The sequence below is a fragment of the Choloepus didactylus genome, chromosome 14 (genome assembly GCF_015220235.1).
Source record: "Choloepus didactylus isolate mChoDid1 chromosome 14, mChoDid1.pri, whole genome shotgun sequence".
Classification (NCBI taxonomy): Eukaryota; Metazoa; Chordata; class Mammalia; order Pilosa; family Megalonychidae; genus Choloepus; species Choloepus didactylus.
The window spans coordinates 3,739,025-3,762,838 of record NC_051320.1 but is presented as its reverse complement, the minus strand read 5'-3'; the positions used below and the strand labels follow the sequence as shown (position 1 = coordinate 3,762,838).

Genomic DNA, 23,814 nt, shown 5'->3' with positions numbered 1-23,814 from the left:
GAGATATGAAGAGGCCTACGCCAAGACACTTAATAATCAGATTATCAGATGTCAAAGACAAAGAGAGAATCCTGAAAGCAGCAAGAGAAAAGCAATCCATTACATACAAAGGAAGCTTAATAAGACTATGTGTGGATCTCTCAGCAGAAACCATGGAGGCAAGAAGGAAGTGGTGTGATATATTTAAGATACTGAAAGAGAAAAACCACCAACCAAGAATCCTGTATCCAGCAAAGCTGTGCTTCAAATATGAGGGAGAGCTCAAAATATTTTCTGACAAACAGACAATGAGAGACTTTGTGAACAAGACACCTGCCCTACAGGAAATACTAAAGGGAGCACTACAGGGTGATAGAAGACAGGAGTGTGTGGTTTGGAACACAATTTTGGGAGATGGTAGCACAATAATTTAAGTACACTGAACAAAGGTAACTATGAATACGGTTGAGAGAGGAAGATGGGGAGCATGTGAGACACCACAAGAAAGGAGGAAAGATAAAGAATGGGACTGTGTAACTTGGTGAAATCTAGAGTATTCAACAATTGTGATAAAATGTACAAATATGTTGTTTTACGAGGGAGAACAAGCAAGTGTCAACCTTGCAAGGTGTTAAAAATGGGGAGGCATTGGGGGAGGGATGCAATCAGCATAAATTAGAGACTGTAATAGAATCATTGTATTATGCTTCTTTTAATGTAACAAAGGTGATATACCAAGGTGAATGCAGATAAGAGAGGGGGATAGGGGAGGCATGTTAGACACTTGACATTGGTGGTATTGTCTGATTCTTTATTCTACTTTGATTTAAGGTTATTTTTCCTTTTGCTGCTTCCTAGCTGTCATTTTTTTTTCCTCTTTCTTTTGCCTCTCTACCTTCTTTGACTCTCCCTCCTGCCTTGTGGAAGAAATGTAGATGCTCTTGCTTAGTATGAGCAGAATGTTCAATTAGGATGAACTTAAATGGTTGGAAATGAACAGGGGTGTTGGTAGCAAGATGTGAGAATAACTAACAGCGCCGAATGGTGTGTGAATGAGGTGGAAAGGGGAAGCTCAGAGTCATATATGTCACCAGAAGGAAAGTTGGAGGTCAAAAGATGGGAATGTATAAAACTGAATCCTATGGTGGGCAATGTCCATGATCAACTGTACAAATACTAGAAATCACTTCATGAACCAGAACAAATGTATGACAATACAATTAGAAGTTAATAATAGAGGGGCATATAGGGAAGAACTATATACCTATTACAAACTATATACTACAGTTAGTAGTATTTCAACATTTTTTCATAAAGAGTAACAAACGTACTATATAAATACTAGGAGTCAACAATTGAGGGGGGTTGGTTAGGGATAGGGGAGGTTTAGAGTTTCCTTTTCTTTTTTTCTTTTTTCATCTTTCACTTTATTTCTTGTCTGGAGTAATGAAAAGTTTCTAAAAATTGAACAAAAATTAAGTGTGATGGATGCACAGCTGTATAAGGGTACCCAGGGGCAAGTGATTGTACACTTTGGATCTTTGGATAATTGTATGGTATCTGAACAATCTCAATAAAAATGGAAAAAAAAAAAAAAAAAAAAAAAGAACATGCAGGCACAGGGTAGACGTGAGTTTAATGGGACTTACGGACAGGAGATGGTTCCTCAGCAATAGCCAGCTGGGAAACATGGGAAGTTAGCATCCTGCAAAGAGCGGGGGTTGCCAGAGGGTGGTCTATAAGGGTTAGGACATAAGGTGTGAGAAAGGGTCTGGTGACACAGGAGTGTGGAGATTTGTTATTGGCAGTGGTCAGGGGAGGGGAGTTTCAGTGCTTTGTTTACGATACCATTTGTACATTCCCCCCCCACCCCGGGGAGGTCTGATGACCTTTAACATCTGACCTGGTCAAGTCAGCTACGTGTAATAACTCACTTTCAGTATGGATGGGAGGGGGCCCGGGCCCTGGGTCTCCAACAGCCTGTAATAACTACATATAATTAAATTTAATACTTGGCTTATTTTTGTTCAGATGTATTTATTCCAGTGTTTCTATTCTGATGTTTTTATCTCAGCTGTTTCTTTTCCCCTTTTGATCCTTGAAGGAAGTCTAAGGGTTTCAGAAAGAAATCGGGTAAGATAATAAGAAAGTAAAATTGAGTAGTTGAGGAAAGAAAAGGTCAAGGAGGAAATGTGAACTCAGGAGGTTACAGTGAAAGAGTGTCCCTGGGTTTCTAAGGAAGGGTGGCTCATTCCCAATGTCACCGCAGGTAGTTTACCTCTGCCCTGACAGTCTTGGTAAATGTCGCCTTTTCACCTTCCTGTGGTTTGTTATCTTCTTGAATTCTAATTAGCACTGCAATCAGGGATTTGCATTTAGCAAGTCACTGGGGATGTTAGGCAGACCTTCGCTATTTCACAGTTCGGTGTACTTTTTTTCAAGTTAAACTTTTCCCAAATGGACCTGAGAGGGATAATACCTACAGGGAAACAAAAACATTAAATAGAATAATTTTCTCTGTTAACATTGTTCAAATTTCATTAGCTATTTTCTCTAGGTATTTAGAGACTACACCTTACAGGGACTGCTCATATAGGGAATTTTTTTCCCCCACTTATAAAATGTTTTTTTTAAAGAAGTTACAGAAAAATCATGTATAGAATACAGGGTTCTCATATTCCACCTCTGGGATGTTCTTAGTTTATCCTGGGGCAAACTCTGGCCTTCATTTCTTAGCTAAACATCTTTCTGTCTGCATCTCCAAGCATGTCTACACCTCAGCATCAGCAAGCCTTTGGGCCTGTGTGGCTCTTTTATAGAACTCCAGTAAACTAATCAAGACCAATACTGAATGGGTGGGGCCACACTCCATGGAAATAATGTAGTCAAAATTATCACCTACAGTTAGATGGGTCACATCTCCATGGAAACAACCTAATCCAAATATCCCACAAGATTGGATCATACAATATTTGTCCTTTTGGGTCTGGCTTATTGCATTCAACATGTCTTCAAGGTTTGTCCATGTTGTCACAAATATCAGAACTTCATTCCTTTTGTGGCTGAACAATATTCCATTGCGTACGTATACCACAGTTTTTTATCTATTCATTGGTTGATGGACATTTGGGTTGCTTCTATCTTTTGGCAATTCTGAATAATGCCACTCTGAACATTGGTGTGCAACTATCTCTTCAAGCCCCTGCTTTCATATCTTTGGATATATACCTAGCAGTAGGATTGCTGGGTCATACAGTAATTCTGAACTTTCTGAGGAACTGCCAACCTGTCTTCACACCATTTTGCATTCCCACCAACAATGAACGAGTTTTCCTGTTTCTCCATATCCTCTTCAACACTTGTAATTTTCCATTTTTTAATTGTAGCCCTTCTAGCGGTTTTGATTTGCATTTCCCTAACAGCTAGTGATGTTCAGCATCTTTTTTTTTTTAATCATCATTTTATTGAGATATATTCACATACCACGCAGTCATACAAAACAAATTGTACTTTCGATTGTTTACAGTACCATTACATAGTTGTACATTCATCACCTAAATCAATCCCTGACACCTTCATTAGCACACACACAAAAATAACAAGAATAATAATTAGAGTGAAAAAGAGCAATTGAAGTAAAAAAGAACACTGGGTACCTTTGTCTGTTTGTTTCCTTCCCCTACTTTTCTACACATCCATCCATAAACTAGACAAAGTGGTGTTTGGTCCTTATGGCTTTCCCAATCCCATTGTCACCCCTCATAAGCTGCATTTTTATACAACTGTCTTCGAGATTCATGGGTTCTGGGTTGTAGTTTGATAGTTTCAGGTATCCACCACCAGCTACCCCAATTCTTTAGAACCTAAAAAGGGTTGTCTAAAGTGTGCGTAAGAGTGCCCACCAGAGTGATCTCTCGGCTCGTTTTGGAATCTCTCTGCCACTGAAGCTTATTTCATTTCCTTTCACATCCCCCTTTTGGTCAAGAAGATGTTCTCCATCCCACGATGCCGTGTCTACATTCCTCCCCGGGAGTCATATTCCACGTTGCCAGGGAGATTCACTCCCCTGGGTGTCTGATCCCACATAGGGGGGAGGGCAGTGATTTCACCTTTCAAGTTGGCTTAGCCAGAGAGAGAGGGCCACATCTGAGCAACAAAGAGGCATTCAGGAGGAGACTCTTAGGCACAAATACAGGGAGGCCTAGCCTCTCCTTTGCAGCAACCGTCTTCCCAAGGGTAAAACTTATGGTAGAGGGCTCAACCCATCAAACCACCAGTCCCCTATGTCTGTGGTCATGTTAGCAACCATGGAGGTGGGGTAGCCGAATACCCCTGCATTCTCCACAGGCTCCTCAACAGGGCACTAGGTCTTTTTTTTTTTCCTTGTTTTTCTTTTCTTTTTTTTTTTTTTTTTTAACTTTCCCTTCTTTTTTAAATCAACTGTATGAAAAAAAAAAGTTAAAAAGAAAACAAACATACAATAAAAGAAAATTTCAAAGAGACCATAACTAGGGGGTAAGAAAAAGACAACTAACCTAAGATAACTGCTTAACTTCCAACATGTTCCTACTTTATCCCAAGAAAGTTACATAATATTGCAACATTTCTGTGAACTTGTTCCTACTATATCCATCAGAAATTAACAGACCATAGTCATTTCTGGGCATCCCCAGAACGTTAAATAGCTTATCTGTTCTTCTTGGATTATTGTTCCCCCTTCCTTAATTGCTCTCTACTGCTAGTTCCCCTACGTTCTACATTATAAACCATTTGTTTTACATTTTTCAAAGTTCACATTAGTGGTAGCATATAATATTTCTCTTTTTGTGCCTGGCTTATTTCGCTCAGCATTATGTCTTCAAGGTTCATCCATGTTGTCATATGTTTCACCAGATCGTTCCTTCTTAGTGCCGCGTAGTATTCCATCGTGTGTATATACCACATTTTATTTATCCACTCATCTGTTGAAGGACATTTGGGTTGTTTCCATCTCTTGGCAATTGTGAATAATGCTGCTATGAACATTGGCGTGCAGATATCTGTTCGTGTCACTGCTTTCCGATCTTCCGGGTATATACCGAGAAGTGCAATCGCTGGATCGAATGGTAACTCTATGTCTAGTTTTCTAAGGAACTGCCAGACTGACTTCCAGAGTGGCTGAACCATTATACAGTCCCACCAACAGTGAATAAGAGTTCCAGTTTCTCCACATCCCCTCCAGCATTTGTAGTTTCCTGTTTGTTTAATGGCAGCCATTCTAACCGGTGTTAGATGGTATCTCATTGTGGTCTTAATTTGCATCTCTCTAATAGCTAGTGAAGCTGAACATTTTTTCATGTGTTTCTTGGCCATTTGTATGTCTTCTTCAGAGAACTGTCTTTTCATATCTTTTGCCCATTTTATAATTGGGCTGTCTGTACTATTGTCATTGAGTTGTAGGATTTCTTTGTATATGCAAGATATCAGTCTTTTGTCAGATACATGGTTTCCAAAAATTTTTTCCCATTGAGTTGGCTGCCTCTTTACCTTTTTGAGAAATTCCTTTGAGGTGCAGAAACTTCTAAGCTTGAGGAGTTCCCATTTATCTATTTTCTCTTTTGTTGCTTGTGCTTTGGGTGTAAAGTCTAGGAAGTGGCCGCCTAATACAAGGTCTTGAAGATGTTTTCCTACATTATCTCCTAGGAGTTTTATGGTACTTTCTTTTATATTGAGATCTTTGGTCCATTTTGAGTTAATTTTTGTGTAGGGGGTGAGGTAGGGGTCCTCTTTCATTCTTTTGGATATGGATATCCAACTCTCCCTGCCCCATTTGTTGAAAAGACCATTATGGCTCAGTTCGGTGACTTTGGGGGCCTTATCAAAGATCAGTCGGCCATAGATCTGAGGGTCTATCTCTGAATTCTCAATTCGATTCCATTGATCTATATGTCTATCTTTGTGCCAGTACCATGCTGTTTTGGCAACTGTGGCTTTATAATAAGCTTCAAAGTCAGGGAGTGTAAGTCCTCCCACTTCGTTTTTCTTTTTTAGAGTGTCTTTAGCAATTTGAGGCATCTTCCCTTTCCAAATAAATTTGATAACTAGCTTTTCCAAGTCTGCAAAGTAGGTTGTTGGAATTTTGATTGGGATTGCATTGAATCTGTAGATGAGTTTGGGTAGAATTGACATCTTAATGACATTTAGCCTTCCTATCCATGAACATGGAATATTTTTCCATCTTTTAAGGTCCCCTTCTATTTCTTTTAGTAGAGTTATGTAGTTTTCTTTGTATAGGTCTTTTACATCTTTGGTTAAGTTTATTCCTAGGTACTTGATTTTTTTAGTTGCTATTGAAAATGGTATCTTTTTCTTGAGTGTCTCTTCAGTTTGTTCATTTCTAGCATATAGAAACATTACTGACTTACGTGCATTAATCTTGTATCCCGCTACTTTGCTAAATTTGTTTATTAGCTCTAGTAGCTGTATCGTCGATTTCTCAGGGTTTTCCAGATATGAGATCATATCATCTGCAAACAATGACAGTTTTACTTCTTCTTTTCCAGTTTGGATGCCTTTTATTTCTTTGTCTTGCCGGATTGCCCTGGCTAGCACTTCCAGCACAATGTTGAATAACAGTGGTGACAGCGGGCATCCTTGTCTTGTTCCTGATCTTAGAGGGAAGGCTTTCGGTCTCTCACCATTGAGTACTATGCTGGCTGTGGGTTTTTCATATACGCTCTTTATCATGTTGAGGAAGTTTCCTTCAATTCCTAGCTTTTGAAGTGTTTTTATCAAAAAGGGATGTTGGATTTTGTCAAATGCTTTTTCAGCATCTATTGAGATGATCAATTGATTTTTCCCTTTTGACTTGTTAATGTGTTGTAATACATTGATTGTTTTTCTTATGTTGAACCATCCTTGCATGCCTGGAATGAACCCCACTTGGTCATGGTGTATGATTTTTTTAATGTGTCTTTGGATTCGATTTGCAAGTATTTTGTTGAGGATTTTTGCATCTATATTCATTAGGGAGATTGGCCGGTAGTTTTCCTTTTTTGTAGCATCTTTGCCTGGTTTTGGTATTAGATTGATGTTAGCTTCATAAAATGAGTTAGGTAGTGTTCCATTTTTTTCAATGTTTTGAAAGAGTTTGAGTAAGATGGGTGTCAATTCTTTCTGGAAAGTTTGGTAGAATTCCCCTGTGAAGCCATCTGGCCCTGGGCATTTATTTGTGGGAAGATTTTTGATGACTGATTGGATCTCTTTGCTTGTGATGGGTTGGTTGAGGTCTTCTATTTCTTCTCTGGTCAGTCTAGGTTGTTCATATGTTTCCAGGAAATTGTCCATCTCTTCTACATTATCCAGTTTGTTGCCATACAGTTGTTCATAATATCCTCTTACAATTTTTTTAATTTCTTCAGGATCTGCAGTTATGTCACCTTTTTCATTCATTATTTTGTTTATATGGGTCTTCTCTCTTTTTGATTTTGTCAGTCTAGCTAGGGGCTTGTCAATCTTGTTGATCTTCTCAAAGAACCAACTTTTGGTGATATTTATCCTCTCTATTGTTTTTTTGTTCTCTATGTCATTTATTTCTGCTTTAATCCTTGTTATTTCTTTTCTTGTACTTGGTTTAGGATTGGTTTGCTGTTCATTTTCTAGCTTCTTCAGTTGATCCATTAGTTCTTTGATTTTGGCTCTTTCTTCCTTTTTAATATATGCGTTTAGTGCTATAAATTTCCCCCTTAGCACTGCTTTTGCTGCATCCCATAGGTTTTGGTATGTTGTGTTCTCATTTTCATTCGTCTCTATATAATTAGCAATTTCTCTTGCTATTTCTTCTTTAACCCACTGATTGTTTAGGAGTGTGTTGTTTAACCTCCAGGTATTTGTGAATTTTCTAAGTCTCTGATGGTTATTGACTTCTAATTGTGTTCCATTGTGGTCAGAGAATGTGCTTTGAATAATTTCAATCTTTTTAAATTTATTGAGGCTTGTTTTATGTCCCAGCATATGATCTATTCTGGAGAAAGTTCCGTGAGCACTAGAAAAGTATGTGTATCCTGGTGATTTGGGATGTAATGTCCTGTATATGTCTGTTAAATCTAATTCATTTATCAGATTGTTTAGGTTTTCAATTTCCTTATTGGTCTTCTGTCTGGTTGATCTATCTATAGGAGAGAGTGATGTGTTGAAGTCTCCCACAATTATTGTGGAAACATCAATTGCTTCCTTTAGTTTTGCCAGTATTTCTGTCATGTATTTTGTGGCACCTTGATTGGGTGCATAGACATTTACGATTGTTATTTCTTCTTGCTGAATTGCCCCTTTTATTAGTATGTAGTGGCCTTCTTTGTCTCTCAAAACATCCCTGCATTTGAAGTCTATTTTATCTGAGATTAATATTGCTACACCTGCTTTCTTTTGGCTGCAGCTTGCATGAAATATTTTTTTCCATCCTTTCACTTTCAGTTTCTTTGTGTCCCTGTGTCTAAGATGAGTCTCTTGTATGCAACATATTGATGGTTCATTTTTTTTGATCCATTCTGCGAATCTATATCTTTTAATTGGGGAGTTTAATCCATTTACATTCAACGTTAAAACCGTGAAGGCATTTCTTGAATCGGCCATCTTATCCTTTGGTTAATGTTTGCCAGATTTTTCCCTGTCTCTGTTAATATCCTTTATTGTACCCATACCGAATCTCTTTAGTACTGAACCTTTCTCCAAGTCTCTCTGTCCTGTCTTTGTTTCTCTGTCTGTAGGGCTCCCTTGAGTATCTCCAGTAGGGCAGGTCTCTTGTTAGCAAATTCTCTCAGCATTTGTTTGTCTGTGAAAAATTTAAGCTCTCCCTCAAATTTGAAGGAGAGCTTTGCTGGATAAAGTATTCTTGGCTGGAAATTTTTCTCACTCAGAATTTTAAATATATCGTGCCACTGCCTTCTTGCCTCCATGGTGGCTGCTGAGTAGTCACTACTTAGTCTTATGCTGTTTCCTTTGTATGTGGTGAATTGCTTTTCTCTTGCTGCTTTCAGAACTTGCTCCTTCTCTTCTGTGTTTGACAGTGTGATCAGTATATGTCTCGGAGTGGGTTTATTTGGATTTATTGTATTTGGAGTTCGCTGAGCATTTATGATTTGTGTATTTATGTTGTTTAGAAGATTTGGGAAGTTTTCCCCAACAATTTCTTTGAATACTCTTCCTAGACCTTTACCTTTTTCTTTCCCTTCTGGGACACCAATGAGTCTTATATTTGGATGTTTCATATTATCTATCATGTCCCTGAGGTCCATTTCGATTTTTTCAATTTTTTTCCCCATTCTTTCTTTTATGCTTTCATTTTCCATTCTGTCATCTTCCAGGTCACTGATTCGTTGTTCAACTTCCTCTAGTCTTGTACTATGAGTGTCCAGAATCTTTTTAATTTGGTCAACAGTTTCTTTAATTTCCATAAGATCATCCATTTTTTTAATTTAGTCTTGCAATGTCTTCTTTATGCTCTTCTAGAGTCTTCTTGATTTCCTTTATATCCCGTACTATGGTCTCATTGTTCATCTTTAGTTCTTTGAGTAGCTGCTCTAGGTGCTGTGTCTCTTCTGGTCTTTTGATTTGGGTGCTTGGGCTTGGGTTATCCATATCGTCTGGTTTTTTCATATGCTTTATAATTTTCTGTTGTTTTTGGCCTAGTGGCATTTGCTGAACTTGATAGGGTTCTTTTAGGGTTTGTAGACCTATTGAAGTCCTTATCTCTAATTTATCAGATCTACAGCTTCGTGGAGTACACTTTCTCTAACTAACCAGCAGGTGGCGTCCACGAGCCACCTGTTCTCCACAAGCCAGTTCTCCCCTGCTTAGCCTTTTTGGTGAGTGGGGGAGTGAGTCTTGTGGGGCCCAACTGGTGTACAAAGCTTGCGTGTGTAGTTGGTGTTGCCTGCCCTGTATGTGGGGCGTGTTTCTGGGCAGTCGGGGAGGGGGGGTGGCCCTAACAATCAAATCTCCCTGATGATCCTAGAGTTTTAAAGCTGCTGCAATAGTCTAATCCTTCAGTTCAGTCCTGCCACAGTTTGTCTCTGCCACTGACCCACAAGTCTTTGGTATTGGCGTATGGCTCCTGAGACTTGCAAGTGGGCCCCTCTTCCAGGCTGTGCACCCCGGGTCCTCTGTTGAGGGATGACTGTGCTATGTCACAGGTGAGTGCCCCCCAGGGCAGTTCTGGGCTGCTGGGCTGTGTAGGGAGGCTCCCAGTCTGCTCAAATGATGGCTGAATGGGGCTTTGTTAATTCACACTGCTCCACCTTCCCAGCTCTGGGACAATCAGCTGAGGTTGCAGTTTTGTGGTGTGTGCCTGTTGTTTGAAGCACTTCCGTCACACTGGGTTGTCTGGGGCAGCTCTGGGCTATGGGGCTGGCGATGGGCAGGAGTGTTTCCTGTCCACCAGGATGGTGGCTGTGAGCGGACACCCCCCTTTTCTTGGGAAGTTGTGGTGTTTAGTGAATTTTCTCAGCCACTGGATTATTGCCTTTTGTCTCAGAGCTCTCTTAGTTCTGCTCTTGATTTGACCTGCCAAAATTGCAATTCTTTGAAGCTTTCTGTATTGGGCTTCTTAGAGTAATTGTTTTAGAAAAGGAAAAAAGGATTTAAAAAGAAAAAAAAAGGGCCCTCCTCAGAGATCTAATGGGTTATTGAAATGCTAATAGACAAAGCAACCAGGGCCATTAAGGAAAGGTCCACAGGGCAGAGAGATCAGCTTTTCTTCGGGATTTGCATATGCGCCTCAAGGCCTGAGCTCCGCCCTTCCCCTTTCTGTGTTCACCAGAACTCCAAAAATCCTCTGCTTTTATTTTGGAGTTTTTCGTGTAATTTTTTTTTTTCTATGCCTGTCTCCTCTCTTCTGGGCTGGCAGCTCTCAGATTCTCTGGTGTCTGGTCTCAGTCTATCTATGGTTGGAGTCTAGATCAGTAGAATGAATTTCCGAGAAGGGCTACCACTGCAGTTCTCCCTTCTCCTTCCCGGAGCTGGCAGCCCCTCCTCCCATGGGACTGAGCCTGGCAGGGAGGGGCGCTGGTCCCCTGGCCGCCAAAACTTACAGATTTCGCTGATCTCAGCAGCTCCACGCTTTCATGAGTGTTGCATGAAGTATGCCCAAAGACAGATTGCTCTGTGGTGTCCAGTCCACGCAGTTCCTGGCTTTTTACCTACTTTCCGGGAGGAGTAACTAAAACTTACAGCTCACCAGTCTGCCATCTTGCCCCTCAGCATCTTTTCATGTGGTTTTTGGCCATGTATATATTTTCTTTGGAGAAACATCTACTCAAGTCTTTTACCCATTTTTAAATCGGGTTGTTTGTGTTTTGTTGTTGAGTTGAATGATTTCTTTATATATTCTGGATGTTAAGCCCTTATCAGATATGTGGTTTCCAAATATTTTCTCCTGTTGCACAGGTTATCTTTTTATTTTCATGATAAAGTCCTTTGATATAAGTCTTTCATTTTGATGAGGTTCCATTTATCTATTTTTTCTTTTATTGCTTGTGCTTTGGGTGTAAAATCTTAAGAAACCATTGCTTAATGTGAGGCTTAACATCCAGAATATATAAAGATGCCTCCTGACATTTTCTTCTAGGAGTTGATAGTTTTGGTTCTTATATTTAGGTCTTTGATGCATTTTTAGTTGACTGTTGTATATGCTGTGGGGTAGGGGTCTACCTTCATTCATTTGCACGTGGTTGTCTGGTTTTCCCAGTACCATAAAATTGTTATTTCCCTATCGAGCAGACTTGGCATCATTGTCAAAAATCAGTTGGTCATACCAAAAGGGGGATGTGAAAGGAAATGAAATAAGCTTCAGTGGCAGAGAGATTCCAAAACGAGCCGAGAGATCACTCTGGTGGGCACTCTTACGCACACTTTAGACAACCCTTTTTAGGTTCTAAAGAATTGGGGTAGCTGGTGGTGGATACCTGAAACTATCAAACTACAACCCACAACCCATGAATCTCGAAGACAGTTGTATAAAAATGTAGCTTATGAGGGGTGACAATGGGATTGGGAAAGCCATAAGGACCAAACTCCACTTTGTCTAGTTTATGGATGGATGTGTAGAAAAGTAGAGGAAGGAAACAAACAGACAAAGGTACCCAGTGTTCTTTTTTACTTCAATTGCTCTTTTTTACTCTAATTATTATTCTTGTTATTTTTGTGTGTGTGCTAATGAAGGTGTCAGGGATTGATTTAGGTGATGAATGTACAACTATGTAATGGTACTGTAAACAATCGAAAGTACAATTTGTTTTGTATGACTGCGTGGTATGTGAATATATCTCAATAAAATGATGATTAAAAAAAAATCAGTTGGTCATAAATGTTAGGGTTGATTTCTGAGCTCTCAGTTCAGTTCCATTGGTCCATATGTCTTGTGTCAGTAGCATGCTGTTTTGATTGCTATGGTTTTGTAATAAGGTTTAAGATCAGGAAGTACAAGTCCTCCAGTGTCATTCTTCTTCAAGATGGTGTTTGCTATTCAGGGACCTTTATACTTCCATACAAATTTGATGAGTGCCTTTTCCATTTTTACAAAAATATTTGATTCTTTCAATTGCTCTTTTATTGTAAATGAAATTTTTTTATTTGTTCTTCAGATCATTCATTACTAGTATATAGAAACACTACTGATTTTTGGGCGTTGATCTTGTTACCGTCATTTTGCTGAATTCGTTTATTAGTTGCAGTAGCTTCATTGTAGATTTTCACAATTTTCTGTATGTAGCATCACATCCTCTGCAAATGGAGGAAGTTTTACTTCTTCCTTTCCAGTTCGGATGCCTTTTATTTCTTTCTTTTGCCTGACTGCTTTAGCAAAAACTTCCAGATCATTGTTGAATAACAGTGGTGACAGTGGGCATCATTGTTTTCCACCTAATCTTAGAGGGAAGGCTTTCAGTCTTTCACCATTGAGGGTGATGTTTGCTGTGAGTTTTTCATATAGGCCTTTTTTCATGTTGAGGAAATTCTCTTCTATTCCTATTTTTCTCAGTGTTTTTACTAAGAAGGGATGCTGGATTTTGTCACATGCCTTTTATGCATCAACTGACATGATTGGGTGTTTTTTCCCCTTCCATTCTGTTGATATGGTATATTAATTAATTGAATTTCTGATGTTGAACCACCCTTACATACCTGGTATAAATTCCAATTGATCATGGTGTATAGCTCGTTTACTGTGCTGTTGGATTCAGTTTGTTAGTATTTTGTTGAGGATTTTTGCATCTATATTCATAAGAGATATCTGTAATTTTCTTTTCTTGTGGTATCTTTATATGCCTTTGGTATGAGGGTGATGTTGGCGTCTGTTTTAGTTTGCTAAACTGCTCAGAGCAGATACCATGAAATGTGTTGGCTTTAACTGTGAGAAACAGTTTTGAAGCTGTGAAAATTTCTAAAATCTAGGCATCATCGAGATGATGGTTTCTTCCTGAAGACTGGCTGCTGGCGATTCTGGACTCCTGACACGTGGCCAGGCAGTGGCGGCATCTGCCAGCCTCTCCCTTGTCTTCCCGGTGTTGCTGCTTTTAGTTCTTGCTTCTGTAGCTTTCTCTCTCTCGGTATTCATCCCATTTATAAAGGACTCCAGTAAGAATGAAGGCTCACCCGGAACATGCCTTAACTGAGGTAACCTAATCAAAGAGTCTTACCGACAATAGGTTTACACCCACAGGAACGGATTAGCTTTAAGAACATGGTTTTCTGGGGGTACATACAGTTCCAAACCACCATAGCCTCACAGAATGAGTTAGGGAGTGTTCCCTCCTCTTCAGCTTTTGGGAAGACTTGGAGCAGGATAGGTGTTAATTCTTCTTGGAATTCTTGTTAAAAAATCAACTGTGAAGCCATCTGGTCCTGGGCTTTTCTTTGTTGGGAGTTTTTTTTTTTTTTTTTTTATCATTATTATTATTATTGATTCAATCTCCTTAAGAGTTATTGGTTTTTTGGTATCTTCTGTTTCTTCTTGAGTCAGTGTAGGTTGTTTGAGGGTTTCTAGGATTTGTCCATTTCATTAGATTATCTGGTTTATTGGTGTACAGTTGTTCATAGCATCCTCTTACAGTCCTTTGTATTCCTGTGGTGTCGGTATTAATATCCTTCTTTTCATTTCTGATTTTAGTTACTTGTTTCTTCTCTCTTTTTTCCTTGTCAGTCTAGTTAAAGGTTTGTCAATTTTATTGATGTTTTCAATAGAAAATTAGTTTTCTATTGAGCTTTTGGTTTTATTGATTTTCTGTATTCTTCTCTTTAATTCTCTATTTCAGTTACCTCTGCTCTAATCTTTCTTATTTCCTTCCTTCTGCTCACTTTGGGTTTGGTTTGCTCTTCTCTTTCTAGATTTTCTAGTTTTGAGGTAAGACGTCAATTTGAGGTCTTTCTTCTTTTTTAATATAAGCATTTAGACCTATAAATTTCCCTCTCAGCTTTTGCTGCATCCCGTAAGTTTTGGTTTGTTCTGTTTTTATTTTCATTTGCCTCACGATATTTCCTAACTTCCTTTGTGATTTATTTCTGGCCCCATACATTAAGAGTATGTTACTTAGTTTCCACATACTTGTGAGTTTTCCATTTCTCCCTCTGTGATTGACTTCTAGTTTTATTCCATTGTTGTCAGATAAGAAACATTGTATGATTGCAATATTTTTTAATTTATTGAGACTTGTTTTGTGAGCTTACATATGATCTGTCCTAGAGAATGATCCATGTGCACTAGAGAAGAACGTATTCTGCTGCTGTTGGCTGAAGTGTTTTTTATATATATGTGTATGTATGTGTGTGTGTGTGTGTGTATACACACATATATATATATTAGGTCCAGTTGGTTTAGAGTATTTTCATGTCTTATTTCTTTATTGATCTTCAGTCTAGAATAGTGGTATATTGAAATCTCCTACTACTACTGTAGAACTATTTCTCCTTCAAATCTGTCAATGTTTGCTTCCTATATTTTGGGCTCTGCTGTTAGGTGCATGTATATTTATAATTGTTTTGTCTTCTTGTTGAATTAACCCCTTTATCATCATATAGTTACCCTGTTTGTCTCTTGTCACAGGGTTTGTCTGTTTTTAAAAAACTTTAACGATCTTTTATTAAGAAACTCCTTCAGGGTTAGCTTGTTAAACCAGCTAACAAGCAAATCACTGTCTCTAACAAGATCAAGGATGGAGGTGCAGACCCAATACAGATTGTCTCTCAAAGGATAAAAACATAAATAGTTTTTTTTAAATTAAATTCAGTTTTATTGAGATGTATTTACATACCATACAGTCATCCATGGTGTACAATCAACTGTTCATAGTACCATCAAATAGTTATGCATTCATCACTCCAATCTATTTTTTGAACATTTTCCTTATAGCAGAAAGAATAAGAATAAAAAATAAAAGTAAAAAAGAAAACCCAAATTATCCCCTCATCCCATCCTATTTTTCATTTAGTTTTTGTGCACAAATAGTTTTTAAAAAAGTAAAATTCTCTTGTATTGCAGAAAAAAAATCCCCCCAAACAGCATAAAAAGCAGCATTTGGCAGTCTATGCTGTTTAAAAACCCTAACTTGGGATAAATGTAGAAGAAGATCATTAACCTCTCATATTAAAAAAAAAAATTCCCCTTTCTCCTCTTCCTTGTTCAATTCCCACCATTTATTCCAAGTAATACCCAAAGAATAAGAGTATAAGACTTAATTCACTTCTCTTGGTGTCTGCCCATCTGTTATTACTCGCCAAGCATTTTCCCTGAGCATTTTTCACCTTTGTTACAATCAAGATATTGATCCCTAATTTCTGGGTCAGCTGAGGGCTAGATTTCTGGAAACTTGCCAAATGTCCTCCCACTTCCCTCAAGCTCAGTGGGGACAGCATACCTGACAGAGAGTGTAATACAGGGCTGGGCACAGGGGACCTTTCCTAATAAGAAACCAGATGCCTTGTAAACTTAAAGTCTACTCTACCCGGTAAAAATAAGTGGCAGCAGGAACCAAACTGTTGACTGTAGCAGGAAGGTGCATTTTCTGCCTACTTTACCCTAAAAGTAAGAGAGGAATATTTGACCTGGTGTTTGGCTTCCCAGAAGTTTCAGGGGCAGCATGTTTTAGACCAAATCCATGCTGCAAAGAAAGCTAAACAGTCACAGGGACAGTCTTTGCTGTTTCAGGCTGGGTAGAGCTCTCGTTCCTAGGCAGCCTGGTTCATGACTATTATAAAAGCAGTTTCCCCTTATGCAGCACACTTAATTATTGGGGGAATTACTTTTTCATTTTAACTTCACAACTGACATATTCCTCAAAAGCAGCTTCTCAAAAAATATCAATGGAGACCATCCCTCTTAGTTTTGGATCACAGCTCCTTCCATTTAATGGGCTTCTTGCCAGACTTCTGTAGCAGCTCACTGATTTTAGAAAAATATCTACATCCAAAGAATCCTCTGTACACTGACAATGGGGAGAGATGACAGCAGTTGCAGCATGTGGTGCTGCTTCCTGTCGGTGACACTGCCCTTCTTCTGAGCACAAGGGTCCCAGATAAGAAGACAAGGTCAGTCAAGTTCTGACTTAACCAGGACACAGCTGCGTTGGTGAATTGCTCCCAACTTTTTCCTTAAGAGAACTGACTTGAGGCACTCAAACAGTGAGCACAGCATTGGGTAGAAGAACGCTTTTTTGGGCCCACCCAGATAAATCTCCATGAACAGGATGAATAAAGCCAAAATATAAGGGTTTTCCAAAGTGAGATAGAACAGGTCCTTGAACACTAAGGCAGAGCCTGTGAGCTTCATTGGGTCCATGATATGGACCTGTGCAAGGATGACAACTTTCACATCTCTTACGTGACACATCTAGGTCCATGTGAAGACTTGGTGTGGAGGTGGATAGACAGTGCCATGCTTCCTTTCTTCTGCAGAAAATCTCATTAGCTTTATTGAAGTTTCCTGAACTCTCCACTGAGAGTTTCAGCTCTCTTCTAAACCCACAGGCACATTGCGAGCCGTGAGCTCCAGCAGAGCTGTGGCTTTGTTCCTCTGAATTCGGACCAACTGCCAGGCTCACCCTGCCCGGCCTCGGCCTTCTTTGTGTGGCTGGCTTCCGCATCCCTCTGCTACCCTACTTTCCTCAGCTTCTGCTGCTTCCACCACCACATTCAGGGCTGCAGGCGCATCGCTTCCTGGAGAGCTCCAGAAAAAGAACTAATAGAGGATCTTGTGGCCAGTCATCCCAGAGCTCCAGAGAAAGAACTAATAGAGGATCTTGTGGCCAATCATCCTGGAGCTGAGGAGGGAGGGAGCGTGTGTCACCTGTGGGCTCCACGTCAAGTTTTTTACTTAAAGGCTATTTTATCTGATATTATTATAACTACCCCACATAGTACATGGTTACTACATACATGGTTACTACTTACATAGTATTTTTTTTCACATCCTTTCACTTTCAGCCTACTTATGTCTTTGAATTTAACATGAATCTCTTGTAAACAGCATGTAGTTGGGTCAGGCTTTTTTTTTTAATCTAATCTGCCATTCTCTGCCTTTTGACTGGGAGTTTAATCCATTTACATTTAAAGTAACTACTGATAATGCAGGACTTTCTTTTGCCATTTTGCTATTTTATGTTTGTAAGTCTTATGCCTTTGTTGACCTTCAGTTCTTTCATTAATGCCTACTTCCGTATTTATTTGGCTTTTTGTACTGTACCATTTTGAACCCCTCTGATTTCTTTCCAAATATATGTTTAGTGTACTTTCTTTGTGGTTACCATGAGGTTAAAATTTAACATGCTAAAATGATATCAATCATACTTGATTTGATACCAGCTTATCTTCAGTCATTCAATAGCAATACACTGTTCCTATACCCCTGTCCCCTCACTTTTTTATTTGTACTTATTATATTGTACAAAGATATAATTTATATGTCCAAAACCATCAATTTATTATACTTTTTATACATTTGCATTTTTAGCACCTGTTTGAAGCAAGAAGTGGATTTACGTAACAAACAATAGAATATAATAATACTGGCATTTAAGTACATTGAACAAAGATGAGTGTGAGTATGGTTGAAAGAGGAAGGCTAGGGGCATGTGTACACCAGAAGGAAAGATTGAAGATAAAGACTGGACTGTACAACTCAGTGAAAACTAGTGTGGTCAATGATGGTGATTAAATGTACAAATATAAGAATGTTTTTACATGAGGGAGAACAAATGTTTCTTTGTTTGTCTTATAATCTTTAGTTGCTAACTATACATTATAATATTTTAAAGTACTAACTCTGGGATTTAGTCCCTGGGTTGTCCCTTAAGTTTGTGTCCAGCTAGTGATATGACAGAGATTTTCTTGAATGCCAGGAGCTAATCAAAACAGACAAACCAAGGCAAAAAGCATTTTCACTCTCTGCATATTGGCTCTGCTTTGACTGGTGGTGTCCTTCAGAGCTTAGCCCTCCTGTCAAGCAGATCAGCTCAAGGCAAATGGGAAGTGCAGGGTCCTCTTTGTTTTATCAGAGCCTGCCTGGGACTGGAGCTCAGGAGCTTGCTCCATCTCCTGGGATTGTGCTAACTAGAGGTCTTGGGTATTCCCTGTTTATAATGTATTGGAGTTTGAGTGAATGCCCCCTCTACTCCCTTTGGAATAGATCTCCTCTCCTTCCTTGGTGCTGTCTTAGATGACTTAGTACAGATAGTCCTTTGCCCCAGGCAGCTTCAACTTAATTGTTTCTCACACTGTCCCAGCTGTCTACAGGCAGCTTCTCTGCCCTCAGGACAAACTCTGGAAAAGGGAGATGGAGACATGTTTCCAGGCTCAGCGTCTCAGATTTCCACCTGAAAGATGGCACTGACATACATGCACCCCAGCATGCACACTGTGCTCCCCTTGTAACAGAGCCAGGGACCCACAATGGGAGGGCAAGCTGGCTTCACCCACATTGTGGAGGGGATGGGGGACGGGCTGTCAAGGGCACCAGGAGCTGCTTCCATGGCTTTTGAAGCTGGGGTCGCTTAACTCAGCCCTTGCTGGATTAATGCAGCCCTTTAACTGTTTTCCAAGGTTCTGAGGAAGGTTACTGTCTTTAAGATTGTTCTGCTGCTTGTTCTGCTGCCTTGATGCCAGGGGGTTGGAACAGTGGCCGCCCTCAGAGCAGGCTCCAGCCATCTGAAATAGCTGATCAAGGCACTCACCAGTATTTACTGCAATTTACCAGCCTCTTTCTCCCCCTCCTCCCTGGATGCTGCAGTGTTACCGTAGTCTCCAAAGTTTCAAAGAGGTTGATTCAGTTTCTGCCAGTTCAATAGTTTTGTGGAGGGAGCTTCCTACTTTGCCATCTTCCCAAGTCCTCTCCGAAGTTATGTTTTCGAAACATTTCCGTATGATTTTCTTTGTGCAGCAGTAGTTTCCCTGGAACTTGCCAGGGTCTCATGCTCTTTAACTTCAGTAAACAAAGAATCTCAGAAATCATTAACAGGTGTGGTCAGCAATCACAAAAATTCTTAGGATATAGCCACCGTGTTTCTTCAGGAGAAGGAAAGAAAGCTTTGTTGTTGTGATATAATTAAAGTATTCTTTTTTCATGAATTTTTCAGTTTCTAAAAGAGTTTTCATTATGTCAAAAGAAAATTATTGGCCACAATCTCCCAGGCGCCCGGCAGCTTCTGTTAGGGCCGCGGCGCGAAGGACCCGCCGCTGCGCGTCGCCGGAGTCACTGGGCCGGCTGTTGCCCGGCAGACCGGCCGAGCTCCCTCGCGCGTCCCCGGGTTGGTCCGGGAGTGTCCGAGGCCGCCTGCACGGCGACCCCGCCGGCTGCGCAGACTGGGCGGGACCTGCGGGAGCGGGGGGTGTCATGACGCACCTGTCCGTCTTCTGCCGCGGCCAGATGGTGGGTCGTGGCTCCAAGCAGCTGGGCGGGATCTCCCCACTGCTAACTTTCCTGAACAGTAGTGGATAACCTTCCAGCTGGTGTATCCGCTGGCATTCGTTATGGTTGGGTCCGTGTTGGAAGTGAAGCTGTCCATAAGATGGCGTTGAGCGCAGGGTGGAACCCAAACTACAAGAATACAAAAAAGTCCGTGGGAACTCACATTTATGCATATCTTCGAAGAGGACTTTTTTGGGGAATGTTCAATGTGGCCATCATTGGTACCTCAGACCAGAAAACAACTTTGATTCTTTAGTGTCATTTATTCCAGCAATTCAAGTTGATATTGAAGAAGTTAAGAAATGACTAGAATTGCCAGAACATTTGAAACTTAAAGAAGAAAATTTCTTCCAGTTTCCTAAAAGCAAAATAATGAATGGCCACTGCTGAAAAAGCATCTTTTTTATTCATTCACTGTTTTCTAGTATGTCACTGCTCATAACTACAAAATCTCATGTTGGCTATGTTTTAAAAACCAATCATTTTCCTATAGCTGCGAATTAGTTTAAACAGTACAATGTAATCACTATATTGCTTCAACTGTTAAATTAAACCAATCATGCCACAGTACTAAAAAGATTTCATTTAAAAATCAAGATTCTTTTTTGTTATATGTTGATTAAAAACTCTTTCAAAACTTTCTAAAATGAACCACTTAGAAAGATCATAAGTTTCTTATGATGGAAATAAAATGTACATTAAGTGTGGGTGAAGGGCATATCACTAGAGTGAGATGAGACTTATGATTCTCATGGTAAAATGCCAGTATGTATGTATGTACTTGTATATAGCATGTGCTGCTCAACAGAGCAGGCTTGTAGAAGTAAATGCATTACACAGAGGTTTGGAAGTCTATTTTGAACCTAAGAGGAAAAATCCAGACTTTGTATTTTTTATAATTGTGCATTAATTTTTTACATAGTCATGAAGATTTGTGAAATTTCATTTCAGTCATTCCTTCATGAGGTGAAATCATTGTACTCTGTTCCATTTTTACATAGATCTGCCTCAAGTCTAAATGGTCTTGACTTCCTCCTTCCACCATTTTTTTGCGTGTATTTTAAGACAAAGAGAAATGAGTGTGTTTTCAAATCTGTAATTCTCATTTTTGCATTGGATAACTCTTTTCTCCTTTTTAAGAGGAGAAACTCTTGTACTTTGACATTTTTCTTGATTGGTTCTCTTTTCCTTTAAATGATTGTCAGTGTTGAGTTCTTATTTTGTTTTTTTTCCCTTTTAGGTTAGGTTACAGCTATACACTTACAAGAGATTGAATGTCTTTACCAGTCTATCCTTTCACTCTACAAACAGTGATGGCCATGCATATCTACATTGCACTTACAGAAAAAAAAATTCTTTAGGTTTCAAGATTTAATTGAACATGTAGCAGTTCAGTTATATATAATGGTTTCTTAAAGAACAAAATCCTTGGGATTCTCCTCCTCTGAAAATATTTAAGAGCCTATTAAACTTGAAAGAGCTTGAAAGTTACTTATTTTTCATGTAATTATGTGCCTGAAAAAAAATCTAAACTCTGTAGTTGTATAAGTTTAATGCCAGTCTAAAGAGTGCCTGTAGCTTGGGGGAAAAGCATAAATAATAAAGTTCTAGTTAAATAATCTACATTTCATACATTTTCCTTCCTGCTAACTGTGTGATTTTTGGCTATTTGAGTCTTTTTGTTTATGTAGGCAGAAATTTGTAATTGAAAGTTGGAAAATTAAAGTTACAGATCTCTTTGGGTCCCTGAAAGAGTACATTGCATCATTGTTCACTTTAGCACTGGGTTTGCTGGAAAGGAGGGGCAGTATATAGAAGGTAATTTTACAGATGAAAACAACTCATTATAAATCAGTTTTCCCTATTCTGCATAAATGAATCAGAACAAAGTATACAGAAAAACATCTAAAAGTCACATTGGATTACGGGGAAACCTGGATAAATTCAGTTGGTTGTATTTTACTTTATGGTGTACAACTTTGTGGCAAACAGCCAGTTTGTGACATTTTTCATTTCTTTATAAAAATATTTAGAAAATGAAATTTAATGTTAGAAATAAAATATTTGAACAAAATACGCCCTAATTATCTGTGCTTTTATGAAGCAGAATTAAACATGCAAAATGTTTAAACAGATTTGTGTTTGTTTGACTAGTTTGCTGCTAATTGTGTCCTTATACATATATGAAAGCTCTTTGATATTTTATTGTTGCCTTGTGTTTTTTAAATAGCTGTGGCTTTTGAAAATCTGACAGTATCAACATTTTTTAAAGTTTTATATGAAGTATTTATGTATTGTAAGAAATTACAGTAGCACCATTTTGATTGGTCTGAATGTTTCCAGGCATTGATATAAATCTAAGAGATTTAAAAAAAATTACTGTCTAGAGTTTAGATTCTAGACAATCACATTGGTTTTACCAGTGTTTATTTTTTCTTGAATAGTGCTGTACCTTAGTTTTCATAACATAATCTTCTTGTGCTCAGAGGCAAACCAGGTGCATTCAGTTGTCATTCAGTGGTAGCAACAAAGGCATGTTGGTTTGTTTCAGGATGGAATTGTGGATCCCATTGACAGTACTTTAAGAGATTTTTGTGGTCACTGTATTCAAGAATTCCTAAAATGGTCCATTAAGCAGACAACACCACAGCAGCAGGAAAAAAGTCCAGTCAACACCAAGTCACTTTTCAAGCGACTCTACAGCTTTGCCCTTCACCCCAGTGCTTTCAAGAGGCTCGGAGCAGCACTTGCTTTTAATAATATCTACAGGGAATTCAGGTAAGTGAGATACATGACAGGGAAGAGCGTAAAAGGAGCTCTTTAATTTGTTTAGTAGTGATTTTTAAAGAAACTTATCCATTTATTCATATATCAAGCAGTTCGTAGGTAATTATATCCTGGAGTCTGTGTTTTGTTCTGGGGATTCAGAAATGAATTAAAATGCAGTTTGCACTCAAGAAGTTCAGAAACTGTTGAGAAATACATACAAAGGTAGTTTACACAGCGGTCTTCTGCATGCAACGAAGACAATTACACGGGGTCTTTTGAGTCACAGAGAAGGAGTGTCTGACCTGGTTTGGGGCAGTTAGGGAAGGCTTCTGGTAGAGTTTATGTTTTAAATGAGACTTAAAGGCTGAATGAAAGTCAGGCAAGCCATTTCAGATTGAAGGGATGGGATGGAGATAGGAAATAGGATGGTTTAAGGAGATGGAGAAATCTTATGTCCCTTGATCGTGAAGTTTGAGTTTGAAGGGAGCGCAGTGAAGCATGAGGAGAGCTTCGTGTGCCGTGTTAGGAAGTTTGGATCACCTCCGGGCGAGTCCCTGGAGTAGTTAGAGCAGGGGAGTGACATGTCAGATTCCCCCCTACAATTTGCATACTGGCTGGCAGCTACGAGGAGGTGAATTTGCGTGGGACAGGACTGAAGGCAGGGATGCCAGTGAAGGGGCTGTTACGGAAGTCCAAGGAGAAGATGAAAAGAGTTCCCTGACCTAAGGTAGTGGTGGTAGTCATTCTTCTGTTCACTGTCTGTTTATTAAAATGTGCCTGGCGATGTCCCAAGTGCCAGAGGGAGAGTCTCTTCATGAGGGTTTCATTTCCGAAAGGGGGACAGATATTAATCAATTAACCCCAAAGATAAATATGAATTATAGCTGAAATAAATGCTATTAAGAAGAGGTACGTGTTTGGGAGGTCAGAACAGCTTTTCTCAGGAAATGGGAGTCGAGATAGAGAAGAGGGGATCAATTATAAAAATAAGATAGACAGATAGGAGGAGTCTGTCTCTGTGTTTAAGTGCGTTTGTATGAAAATTAACTACTTGACAGAGTCTGAAGTCACTGTTTTTCTCTTTTAGCTTTTTAAATTATGAAATCTGTATGTACAGAAGAATGTTTAAAACATATTCA

General features: G+C 39.2%; 1 protein-coding gene and 1 pseudogene across 1 annotated transcript in view; one reads left to right on the top strand and one right to left on the bottom strand.

Moving 5' to 3' along the window:
• The window catches only part of PRKDC (protein kinase, DNA-activated, catalytic subunit), a 228,453-nt gene that overhangs the window by 77,814 nt on the left and 126,825 nt on the right, over nucleotides 1-23,814 (top strand). Inside the window, exon 27 of the mRNA XM_037802445.1 lies at nucleotides 22,458-22,684. Coding sequence (XP_037658373.1) covers nucleotides 22,458-22,684 — 227 coding nt within the window. The remainder of the gene's footprint in view (nucleotides 1-22,457; nucleotides 22,685-23,814) is intronic.
• LOC119509041 lies at nucleotides 16,336-18,971 on the bottom strand (annotated as a pseudogene).